We start from the raw sequence: 13,554 nt of genomic DNA, 5'->3' as shown, positions 1-13,554 counted from the left end.
GCTTAGTTTTGGTGGGGCTGATGGTAAGGCCCCACCTGTTGGTGGCAAGCTCCAGGTTCAGCAGCAGCACCTCGAACTCCTCGTCCGAGTGAGCAATTAACAGATCATCGGCATACATAATGTGGTTGAGCAATAGGGAGCCATCCGTTGACCGCACCCGGGCATCGATCAGCCTCCCATTGTATCTGTAGCAGATGGGAATTCTTCCGGTACAGGCATTGAAGGCTTGATGAACCACGTGGTCCAAATATATGTAAAATAATGTGGGAGCCAGAGGACATCCCTGTTGCACCCCAAGGTGTAAAGGGAATGGCTCTGACTCACGGCCACGTAGTTAGACGCGGGGCCGCTCACCATCACGAAGGTCCTTAAAGATGGTGATGAGTGGGTCAGGGACTCGGAAAGGACGAAGAGCAACCCAGAGGCCAGGCCTACTGATGGTATCATGGGCCTTGAGTAGGTCAATAAAGTACACGCATGGACTAAGATGCATACATGGACCTACAGACACGCAAAGAAATGGAGTTACACTGACTAACATGGAGGTATGCACACCAAGCGACGAACACACACGCACATGGACTGAGACACACACACATATCGACTGACACACACAAACACATCGACTTACACACACATATGGATTGACACACACATAGACATCCACTTGAGATATACACACATGGAGTTACAAACACATATATGGACGTACACACATACAGCGACTCGCACACATTGACGTAAACACACATATGTACTTACACACATATGGAGTAAGACACACACAAATGGACTTAAGACACACATAGACTGACACACACACAGCCCTGGACTGACATACACATGGACGTACATGGCCACATCAGACTGGCAGATCGTCGCAGCGTCATAAAAGCGCAGCAAAAAAAGGGAAAATTTAACAACCTAAAAATATAGTTTTGGGCACACAAACATTATTATTGTAATGTCTCCCAACGTATTTGTTTGATAAAAGCAATCAACGTGAGTTCTTATCTGCACACAAACATTATTATAGTAATGTTTGTCAACTAATGTGTTTAATAATAGAAAACATTGGACCTGATTTGTTAGTGTAAGAAGCTTGGAAATTTGTACTTACCATAGGCATGTTGAGGCCTTGTGCCATGCGTAGCCCCCCTCCTTGCCTATATTGGCGAGGCGGCAGAGTTGGCACGTTGCCAGGCTAGGGGCTGGGCCGCTACCCCCCCCCCCAGCATCCCCCACCCGTGCAAGAATAATGGTATGTAAGCAGTGAAATTTTATTATCTAGGGAGTCTGTACTATAAATTGGACACATCGTGTTGGGGGGGGGGGCGAAGAGGACATGACACTGTGAAGCAATATCCGCAGCGTTATGTGTTGGCTGGATGGGAAAATGAAATAGCCTCTTCCTACCGCGGGGCTTAGGGCGTGTCGCCCGGCAAATTTTCTTCTACATATAGCCCACCGTCCGAGAGCCAAATCCCCCGCAAGCACGAGCGCGCGGACTTTTATATATAAAAATAAAAGAAAAAGATTCTGGTCAAATAAAAAAGTACCACAAGATTGTAGTGTTCCTATCCTGTGATTAAAATCACACAGCCGTAAAACTTCAGAATTATACACACAATAACGATGCAAATATTGTAAGTGAAACATGAGTAAAATACTTTATATGCTGTATTTTAAATAATACTTTTACAAGTGTCAATTACAGTCTGCACAAATCGAGAATACCCAACAGCAGCATGCACAACATGCATGTAGCGTGCGTTCTTTTTAACTGTGGAGAAACGGCAGCCTGCAGAGCCATGTACATGTCTTACTGGGGAAGGGACCTTCCCTGCTGGAAGCATGCCTGATCCAAGCCTGTGTCCAGTGACTGGCGTGTCACCTGGATGAACCGTCCTTCAAAAGGCCTTGTGGGAATCTTATAGATTTAAGGAAAATAATTTTCCCATTTTTATTTAACCTATACACGTTTTTTTAAAATAATTATACAGTAGTGTTACAATTAAGCATCAAATGCCAGTTAAAATGTGGATTTAATTAAATAATTCCCTTCTCAATGTCAGGGTTTTAAGTGACGAGACGGGAGAATGCACTCAATGGTTTTTTGAACGTCAAGTTAGTCGGGCACCCAAGGCAACTGAAATATTAACACCCTCCTAAAAAAAATACTTCCCCTGAAATAAACTAATTTGGATCTAGCCTTCAGAATAATAATTTAAAACCTTTTGAATCTTGAGGGGGCGGTTTTGCCAGAAGCTTTAGAAAAAGTTGACACGAGCATGGCAGATCAAATGGCACTTTTAAATACCAAATACTCCCATCGTGCCGAACTCCGCATCACATGCTGGCAGCTCGGCAAAATGCATACTTTATCTGAGAAACCGACAACAAAAATTACCATTTTCTGGTGTGTATTGAAAAACCTTTACTGTATGGTCAAACATTCCAGCTGCCACAAACTGCAAGAAAGTGTCAATTAACATAGTTTAGCACTGAGAATTAAATTTAAAAAGCAAATGGATAAACGGTGCAATAGGTATTTTTTTGTGGCAAGACGTGAGAGTTTGCATTTGCCTTATATCTTTCAAGGGATTCTGGACACAACGAATAGAGATAACGTGTGAAAAAAAGTACAACAATGTATCCTGTCATTAGGCAAGCCACAGTTATCAACATTCAAGTTGAAGGTCGGCATTCCGCTTCCTACTCACCATCTATCTGAAGAAACCCCTGTATGCATACCCAGATATCACCATCACAAATACAAAATGTGCCGTATACATTTTCAATGCCGAATTAAAAACTACACTATTGAGTTTTACAATTTTAGTTGATGTTTCAAATTCCTAATGTGCGTTCCACACCAAAATGCTAGGGGCTTGAATGTTGGCTGTCCATTACAAATAAGACGCCAACATTTTTACAGGATAGTGCCGATGTCTACTAGTGTCATCGCTCGACAATTTCCAAAAACAGCTGTCTGCTGTAGCCTTCCCAGTGCTGCATCTTAACACACTACTTGCACCGCTCCTCCAGCGAGGGATCTTGTCCTTCAAAAGTCACTTTAAAGTTGCAGCTTTATTAACAACCACATATCGCAACATCTTTTTCATATAGAGAAAATGTCGTTTTCAACTAAATAAACTTTAACACAGCAGTAATTAAGTCATACAATCGATATTTAACAACAGGACTTCGAACGACACCAAAAGGGGGCATACCAGCATGTAACAATATTCTATTCCATTGGCCAGGAAACTTCTAATCAAGCCAATGCATGCCAAATCCACGTCTAATTTTAGCAACACTGACATGTCCAAGATCTCAGCGTTATGGGTCAGAGGCACCTGGAAATGACTTTTCAATTCTTCCAAATGGCTAAACACTGCATGCATAAATTCCTAGGGTGTTTCGTGAAATGTCTCATTACTCAAGCTGAATTGATATCAATTTATGATTAGTATGTATATGCTTCTTTACTCATATATAAAACCCGAATGTGAATTTTTTTAATTTGTAGCATTAATGCTCTTAATAATTGAAGAAAATACATTGTTGACCCAGAACACAGCACGGATGTAGCAATGCTAAACACGCAAGACATTATTTGGAAAAACAGAAGTGCGTTCGTTGTACGCGGAAAACACCTGAAGGGGGTTGGGAGGGGGGGGCAAATGTATTGAGTGGAGAAACACAAGAGATGCAAGAGATATGCAGGCTTGAGGGTGGAAAATCCAGACTTAGGCCAGCTTCAACAATGAACGGAGTAGTGACATAGTAGGGACACCAAATGTGTTCCATCCAAACAAAAGGCACATCACAAGTGGTGTGCAACTTGGGCATGAGAAAACATCAACACATGATAAAATTATAATCGCAAAACGTAAATTACAGTATTTAACGAGGAAAACCTTAAATTAACTCAATTCTTTATTTCAGGAGGACCTTAATTAGAACGTTTGGTCATTTTCTTACGAATATTGTTTTGCAAATGTAAAAGTTTAAAATGAAACTATATTGGGGTCCTTGGTGCATGTGAAACAGATTACAACTTCCCTGTTATTCATCCTAAGCACAAATTCATGCCAAGTGATGGAGAAAATGCCGTGCATTTTTTAACAAATTTAATTCGCCAATCCTCTTAATATGCAACATGTCATGTGTCCAGGTACAACCATGGTTTGTGTCTGAATTGTCAGTAAAGATAGCAGTTGTCCAACATTTTGAAAGGAAAACACAGAAGGGATACTTTGTTAGACACCCCTTACAAATGCCTACGAAGCACACAAAAAGTTGGTGGTCTGTTAATCCGGAAGGGTTGTACATCTTCTATCGTTGTGGGAGAACACTAGTGCGAATTACAGGTGTCAAAAGTTATAAAATGACTTCTTTCAGCAACATGGCACTCCAATAATTAAAGGGTGTCATGTTCATCATAAATTTGCTATTTTAATCGCCCTTTTTACAACAGGTCTTAATGCAATTAAATCGCCAAATCTTAAGTAAGAGTCCGAGGCGCCCCACGTTAGGATGTTTACAGAAAGATAAACACGCGGTGCTTGCTCTCCGCCTCAATTTATTATTATATTTTGACATACATTTTTCAGTAAATTTCATTGGCAAAACTTTTTAATTTAGATTGTAAATATTGTTTCATGTTCAAATGTCAACACGTATAATGTTGATGTATAAGCTGTTCCGCAAAGCGATGAGGCAGCTGCACTGTACGCACTGCTTACAAATTTCTTACGTCTATGCCCATCAAGATTCTCAAGCCAGATTCTCAGGCAACCGACTAAGCCAGATCAGCATCACCCCCCACACTTGAGATTCACGTCGGATAAACGACGGATGAGCATTCATGATTGCTTTCCAAGCACTGTCGGTGAACATGCATGGAGCGACTTCCAAGCTGTTGTAAAAAGGGCCCAATGGTGGAGGTGGTTGCTGAGGAAGGAGGAGGAGTGTGGGACGGAGCTCAGGAGGAGCAGCAGCCTCCGGAGCCTTGCTGCTGGGGCTCGTCGTCTACGATCTGCACCCCGCGCCGCGTGCTGCCGCCACGGGACGCGCCGTTCCCTTTCCCGCTCTCCTCTGACTGCGCCGTCTCCAGCATTCCTTAAACACACACCATTGTTATCATCATCGTAGTCATTGTCGTCATTTGAATCCCAATCACTGATGTCCCTACTTTAAAAGGATTCCGCGGTGGCGAGGTGTTAACTATCTCACCTGGTATACAGAAAGTCGTGGGTTCGATCCCGACCCTGATGATTGTTGTATATTTGGAGCTTGCGTGTCTATCTCCCCATGATTCATGTGGATTTATCTTCGGGGCCTCCGTTTTTTCCCTCCACATTTATAAACATGCATTTCGAGGATTTGGCTGTTATACATTTACACGTGATAAGCCTCATCGTTGAGCTATCGTTTGAAGCCAGGTTGCTTCTGAAAAAGAGCTATATAGCTCAGTGGACCTTACCTGGTAAAATAAAAAAAGTTTATATAGACTTTAAAAATATTTTGATACCATTACAATATGGTCACATAAATATAACCGTTCAGCCAAAGGTCTTAGTGTGTTGATATTTGGATTACATTTGAGCCGTTCACGATTTGGCATTCTCTCGTCTAACACTGGTGAGACAAGGCTATAAAGGAGGCCAATCAATTTCAAAGACAATGCATATATTATATAAGCACATTTGGTGCATGTTTTAGCACATGCATGTGTGGTTCATGCAGATGCTTTGCAATAGGTGTCAAATTTGTGTTTGAACCTCTTAACACCTCTTGTATTATTTCCAGAAAGGGTAAAGTCAATTATTTGTTCAATCAGAGTTCAGAGTTAAAATTCTGATACGTATGGCTAACTTATTTCGCACCGCACATAGCCAACCATGCTAATCAAAGGTGCGGAAATCAGTTTCAACTCGGTCTATTGTCCTCTTTAGGTTAATAAAACAAACACTACTTTGTGGGAAATTGACAGTGGGTAACCTATGGAGAGACTGGCCCCTGTTTTTAGGAAAGTAAACTTTTAGCAGTGGACAAAGAGTCACCCAATCCTCATTTGACCATGCAGGCACTTTGACTTCAACATGAGACAGTGGGAATCTCTTGAGAGGATTTACATATCAAATGGCACAATAGGTTCAGGATCTATTGCCAACATCACACTGGAGGGCTCATAATGATAATAAAAAATAATATATATTCATCATTAAGGGAACAATATACAATGGTATAGGTTTTGATCAGCACTTGTATTCTCAAACAAGCTGCAGAACATGCATGAATATTTTTTGGAATAGCTACTGTACTTTTGCAAAGGTCCAGAAAGAGCTCTTCGATGCCCTTGTTTTGTTTGGCGGATGTATGAAAGTGCTTGGCTCCTACTGACGTTGCGTACCTATGAACACAGGCAAACACACAAACAGACATGAGGTCATAGCTTGGGAAAAATGCTCGAGTAATTGCTGTAAGCACTCGTATTCAATGGCCAATAACGCAAGTGTGTTGGAGTAAGCACCAGGCCCAGATGGCGTAGCATTCTCAGCGCTGGTTTGGCACACTGCACCAGGTCCTCAAGTGGGACACAGGGGGGCGAGGCACATGCTAAATACAGTGAGATATAAATATCCTCTTATGTTCAGGCGCATTCATACCTCATTTAAGCTTCTGAATCAAATTAACTTGAATGTAGTCAGTGCTATTTAGTGTGGAATCTTAATTAATGGAAATACTGTTCCAGGTATTGCTCGATTTACAAACGTTTAGTTTATGGAATTTGCATTAATGCGATTGACAAATAATAAACTTTTCGATTAATAAAATGGAATTTCCGCATAAACAAAATTTCACACTGCACCCAGAATGCCACGAAATCCATCCACGACAGCATCATAGTATCCCGACAGTGGAACAGGAACATCTCCACATCACCTTTTCAGTCATTACGACATGCGGACATTTTGGCGATTTCTCCGAAATGGTTGGGATTATCAACTCCCTATACACACCACCATGGAAATATCCAAATATGGGAATTACATTTGCACACAGTAACCATCCAAATGCTGAGACGGGGGGGGGGTCTCAACCTTTTGGGGGTCTTCAGCTATGCAAGGAACACCGCTCTATGCTATATTAAGGTGGCAATGGTCCATTTCTCCAATATTGACAGTATGAGCTGTGTTTAAGGTGACACAGAAAGGTACAACAGGTGAGGGGGGTCACTGCGAGGTGACCACAATCTCACCCAAAATATGGAACACAAAAGCAAACCACCGTCGTCTATGCTCATTCAACGGAGGAATATCAAAACTACACTAAATCAGCCCTCTCATCATGGCTAGTAGACCCCGATGATTGGCATTTAGCTCCTGAAACATATTGCGATGATATGAATGAAAATAAAAACATCGTGTCAAAACTGACTAAAGTGTGGGAGTGGTTCAAGTTGCTGCATTCTTGCACTTTGATGAGGAGTCCATTGAACCTCAGAAATGTTGTTGAAGAAGTACATGTGGAGATGTACAGAGCCCTTATGTCAATGGACTGCTGGCTGTAGATCCCGTCACACCTGAGTGGATCATAGGGGCTATTTGACTGCTCGCAGAGTGCAAAGTGATAGAAATGTAAACTTCTTTTCAAGGGGAGGATGACAACTAGACAAGCGAGTACTTTAAGATTTGATGTAAGATGTGACATCACACTCCGAGGTATAGAAACTTCCTCCAGTCGGCATTAGATAGAAAGCTGTCAACGCAAGCCTGATCTCACCTGAAAATAAATGCCCCCAGCAAGAGAAGAGTGGAATGAGGAATATCACCAGAGCATTCGTGGCATTTCCATGGCTTATTATTTTTGCGTATAATTCGTAACGTGTCATGCAAGTGTATTGGACCCCTTGATTATGTAGAACTAGTGAGCATAAGCTATAGAAAAACAATAACGCTCCTATGCATTCGACAATTTTGTCTGAAAATCTTCTGCCGTAAGTGATTAACAGCAAAAATCATATCATTGGCTGTTCTCCAACGATAACAGGATTTAGAGCGAAAAGGGACGTTTACAAATAAGAGTAAAAATGTATCTTTAAAGTAGAGAAAGCACAGATATCTCCACGCATTAAATATTGTTTATTTAAGTACTCACTCCTCAGCTTCCTCCACGGACACATGCCTGTCTTTCTCAAGGTCTACCTTGTTACCTGTGCACAAAACAAACATTGTACATTTACAAAATGAATGCAGCAAGCTCAAACACGATTTTATACAGGTCACAGGAATGTGCTTTCATGATTTACTAGGCAAATGACACATTTGACTTGCCATGCATCATTCTAAAAATTATTCCTCTGTTCGTATTTCTTTGCTTAATATTGTAAAAGGGCTTTTCCCTTTGTTATGAATGTATCAGCAGCGTTTTGGAGCACTCAAATCTGCATACTTAATGGTCAGTCCTGTACCAAAAGTTTGTGGGCCGAGTTGGAGATAGCTATGTATAAACTATTTGCATTTTAAAACCTGTATTCTTGCAGGACAGGATAAGCTAGTATTGTTTACATCGTTTTGATAAAAATAATAAAATAAGTAACTATCAATGTATGAGAGGGAAATGAATGTAAGAACATTTTATAAATATTTTAATCCTGTTTACATACATTGAGGGCTTGTATATTGTGGAGGTATCCACGTTCACAGCTACTGAATTGAGGTGCGGCTTAACACAGCAAAGGGTTCATATCATGTATCATAACAAAGGCTTCTCCATCAGCGTGGCATTTCCTATTACACTCGGTTTCAACCAATGGAAAACTGTTCATTCGTCAATTCAATAAGCGTCTATTTGTAATTGTATTTTTAAATGCCCTAGTTTTCTCTAGACCACTCAGTGAAAAGTACTATCACCATCTCAATAGTTAGTCACTTTTCACGATTAAGAAGTGCCAATGCACAACATGTCAACCCATTACCCATTTTTTCTGCTGTAAGGCAAGTGCTACTGGTGACAGTGATTAGTTATATGTACGTATGTTGAACTTCTTTGCACCGTACGTCGCTAACTGTGCTAATTGGGGTATTTTTGCATATATACTGAAGCTCACAAGCAAATAATAATGAATATGGGCCTTGTTGCTAAAAGCTTCCCACATACCTTAACATCGTATTGGTTAAATGCAGTATGCAAAGGCTAAAGACTGTCACGTATTGCTCTTCTTTTAGCGTGCAGATATCTACTGAGCTGCAATCAACTTAAACATTTGGAATATTTTTAGCCCCAATTTGTGTGCATAGCTGATATCGCATTGTTTGAAAAATCCGAGTTTAATTTGAGCCTCCACTAGCATAAACTTCAAACATATATTTTGTAAACATTCTTGTGAGCTCCTGTTTCATTTGACATTCTGCATAATTAAGCACACATACAGTATTACCCTGCTTACTTAATTATTACATCAACAGGAAGGTGCAATAAATGTCTCATTTTAAGTTAAGATGAAATACATCAGCAGAACTTTGCAAGGGCTTTTATACAATACTTACCACACTCTACCCTACTTTACAATCATTCACGGAAACAAGCATGCACACAAACATGTTTTGTATGAGTGTCTGAAATGTATGTTGGAACAATGACATACCTACTATACATAAACAGATGTCGTTTCCAAGCATTTTCCTTAATTCTTTTACCCAGTTTTTGACCTGCAAAAAAAGATAGAAGCACAAACACACATGGCAAATGTAATTTGTAATACATCACACTATCCAATTCAAAAGCATTGTGCTGCAATTCATTTGTACAACGATTGTAATGGATAGACTCTAAATGAAAACAGAGGTGGTGCATTGGTCAGCCTTACTGTGCTAGGAACCCATAAATCCAAGTGAAATTATTGGATATAGCAATAATAATAATAATATCTATTTTTGATAGAGTGCCCTTTATGCCAAGTGTCTTAAAGAGTCATTCACACGTGACAAGTGATTCATATCTTACGTCAAAAATATGATAGGGCAATTAATAAGTAAGGGAACAAGTAAAACAGCAGAAATCTCTAATATATTTATGCATGCAAGTTTAACTTATTTCGCACCGTACGTAGCCAAGTGTACTAATGGGACAACTTTCCACAAACCACATACTGGATAATAAATAATAGTTAATTCTGGACAAACATATAAAATAAGTCAATTAAGTTCATGAGACACAAATATAGTAATTGCATTGTCCTATTTAAATATACTTATTTGTGATGGGTCACTGTGCGAGCATATGGTCTTTGTGCGAGTCAACGGGTCTCTGTGCAAGTGCATGGGTCTGTGTAAACTCGTTCTCAAAGAGCGTTCTCAGAGGACAGGAGTGGTTTCACAATTGCTGTAACTGGAAGCCGACAGAAGATTTACAACCTAGACATTAATTTATAGCTGCTACTCAATCTATAGCCATACGAAAGAAGAATATACTGTCTATATGTCACTGTATGAAGAGGGTAAGTGTGCTAATTTCCAAAATACTTTCAATTTCTAAAATAATCCCTAATAGGAATGCGTGAAATTATAATGAATGAAAATAGGGTAATTGTACCCATTATGCTTATTTCTTTCAAAATACAGTTGTGCTAAACATAACTTGAATTCCAATTAAAATGTAAACGTTATGGTCTTAATTTTATTGAATTAGGAAAACTAGTTCTAGTCAACATGTTTGGAATAAAATACTTTATTCAAGTCAGTTGTTAAGCATGTAAACATAGCAGAGATTACATTTTTTGCATTTTATTAAGAGGTTATGACCCCAATATACATCCATGTCATGCACACATGTTAAATAAAAAAAAAGATAGTTTCAACATGACAAAACCCAGCACCAACAACATGGGTAAGTCGACCTGGATGTGACAATTCTGTAATCAGATGACGACACTTACCTGATAAACTGTTCAGTGTGTATTTGGCAGACTCCACAATGATTTAAAAATATAAATGGATGTAGAGCCTTAAATTGCGGTATCATTTAGTGACATCACATTACCTAAAGTAACAAATTATGAAGATTCAATTATTAGTTAATATTGACTTGAACAAGACAACACTGGGATCACGGAGACAGGTAGGATTAATTTTGGAACTGGTCTAGTTGAAACAGGTCCACAAGGTTCCATAACCAGAATTAAAACGCGTGAATGTAAAACAGGAAAAATGGCGGTTTACAGCTGGTGCGGTAAACGATACCTTCTGAAAGGAGTCCTCATCCGTGATGTCATACACGAGAATGGCTCCGTTGGAGTCACGGTAATAGATAGGCCCAAGTGCGTGGAAGCGTTCCTGGCCTGCTGTGTCCTGCACACACCAGGTACAGGAAGACGCGCTTACAATCCAGTCACTGCCCATGCGCCCTGTCACTCAATTATAACACTTGGCACATTCACCGATCAATTACTTAAATATGTTGGTAGAAGTAGTTGAAAACTTTTCATGAAGAACTTTCCAAGAAGGATTTCCCTGGATCCATTCATATATTTGTAAGAATGTTTACAGGATAGGGAGAGCCGAGAATGGCGGAGTGAGATGAAAAGTTTGGCTGCTTGGCAAGGAGTCTGCAATGTTGGCGTGGTTCAGTTTAAACATTTGTTGCAGTGCTAGTCCCACCCAAATGTATTTATATACAAGCACAGACACTGCCACATTACACTACCTACTTAGATTGTGAAAAAAAATCCAACACAAAAGGAAACAAATTCATAGAAAATGTGTTAATTAATGTATTCCAAAAGGAGACACTGGAGGGATCATGAACTAAACAACTGAGATACCTGCAACAGCTATGAAAAGCTGGCTTCCTGGCTTCCGATTAAAAACATTTCACAAGATCGATGTGGGGCATGAGCATGACTTCACGATCCCGTACAAACCACACTGCATCATGACCCAGTCAGTGGGGGAAATCCCAGAGAGTGAACACAGCCGCACACCCTGGCATTTAGAACATAGCTGAGAGGATCCGTAATGTGGCAGTGCCAGTGCGTCAGTAAAACAAAAGTGGAGCGGTGACTAGCACATCATAAATGTTATACTACACAAAGACACTACCGCAATAGAATAACATACAGATACTGATGTAATGGTATGTATTAATATAATTGTTTTTATTCAAACCATAATTCAGTGATGCTAAAGTTACAGCTGCCACCATGAATAACAATTACATTCACCAAACAGAAGAGCTCTGCAGTGTGGAAATAAAAAAAATCGTACATAGATTTCCTTCAGCCGTGCAGCAAAAAGACAAGCGAAAATAAATAATAATAACACTACTACATGTGCTATATGGAGGACAGAAGAAATGTGTAGTACTCACAGATAGGAAAAAAAAGCAGACCATAACATGGCATGGTAATCAAGGGACCTAGGAGTAATAGGCATGCGTCACGCGCTGGACTCACGCAATTGTTTTAGGAGGAAGCCAGTTCTCAGTGTGTGACCAAGCACTGCCCTCCTGCAGTGTGTTTTAGGAAATAGATTGAGGTTTTTTTTTCTCTGATATGTATTTATCTTGTCTAATGGGCTACCACGGTCTGAAATAGCGAGGCCAAAGTGCGTTGGGTTTACGACTGCGTCGGTTGTTTTCGCGGTTCAGTTGTGTAGTGCTCTTGTACGGCGTTGGGTGGCATGATTTGTACCCAGATTAAAAAAGCTCCACCATGAATAAACATTAATATTCAGAGATAATTATAGGTACACCATGCAAATACTGCATTGCATGTGCCCGGTTAATTGGTCACAACTCATACGTGACTGTTGGATGTTATAATGTGAAGTGATGGCCGTTTGCACAATCGTTAACACCTTGTTTGATTTTTTGTCGTATTATAAAAGTTTGCTGGCTTGGATAATCCCTTCCAACAATTCAAAACAAAATTATGCACCCCATTCAATCAAGCTAGGGGAATCTGCACTTTCATGGAATGTGGCAACAATATTGTTCAATATATTCCTCTCCGAGACCAATTTCGAGAAAAATTCAAAGTGTTTGCAGATTATAGCCCTTTTCCTTTACAAAATCAAGTCTGGCGAATAACAGCAAAGCACCTGTAATTTCCCACCCTTCCTGGCAAAGGCGACAGCCACCACTAGCAGGGCATCCTTCCAGGTGTAGAGGAGTAGTATGGGGACGTGACTTCATACGCGCTGTAAGGTGCGATGATGTCATGTAACCTGGGGGTACTTAAGGGGAGCCCCATGATGAAAGCGGGGTCGTTGTGGGAGCCCGGGATGGAGAGCGGTTGAAGAGACAGCCAGGGGTAGAGCTCAGGGAGTCTGGAGAGAAGCCGGCTGTAGTCATAGAAGGTGCTGCTCTCCTCGGTCGGTCGGTGTTGGCTGAACCCCCGATCCGAACTCGAGTGAGAGAGCCCAAGAGATAGCCGAGGCTAGGGACAGACAGAGCTGAGGGTCCACGTGAAGGACCAAATGTCTGGCAGTCGCGTGTTGTCCCGCGGAGCAGCGGTATTGTGTGACCCAGAGGGATCTGCTGGCC

The 13,554-nt window shown here is 40.6% G+C and overlaps 1 protein-coding gene across 1 annotated transcript in view; it reads right to left on the bottom strand.

Moving 5' to 3' along the window:
* Positions 1-1,651: 1,651 nt before the first annotated feature.
* The window catches only part of RAB21 (RAB21, member RAS oncogene family), a 37,501-nt gene continuing 25,598 nt past the window's right edge, over positions 1,652-13,554 (bottom strand). Inside the window, exons 3-7 of the mRNA XM_078858884.1 lie at positions 11,253-11,360; positions 9,659-9,722; positions 8,170-8,224; positions 6,333-6,421; positions 1,652-5,127 (exon numbers count right to left, since the gene is read on the bottom strand). Of these exons, the coding sequence (XP_078715010.1) occupies positions 4,991-5,127; positions 6,333-6,421; positions 8,170-8,224; positions 9,659-9,722; positions 11,253-11,360 (453 nt within the window). The 3' untranslated portion in view covers positions 1,652-4,990. The remainder of the gene's footprint in view (positions 5,128-6,332; positions 6,422-8,169; positions 8,225-9,658; positions 9,723-11,252; positions 11,361-13,554) is intronic.

This window comes from Lampetra fluviatilis, chromosome 8 (assembly GCF_964198595.1).
Source record: "Lampetra fluviatilis chromosome 8, kcLamFluv1.1, whole genome shotgun sequence".
Taxonomy (NCBI): domain Eukaryota; kingdom Metazoa; phylum Chordata; class Hyperoartia; order Petromyzontiformes; family Petromyzontidae; genus Lampetra; species Lampetra fluviatilis.
This window is presented reverse-complemented; position numbering and strand designations above follow the sequence as displayed.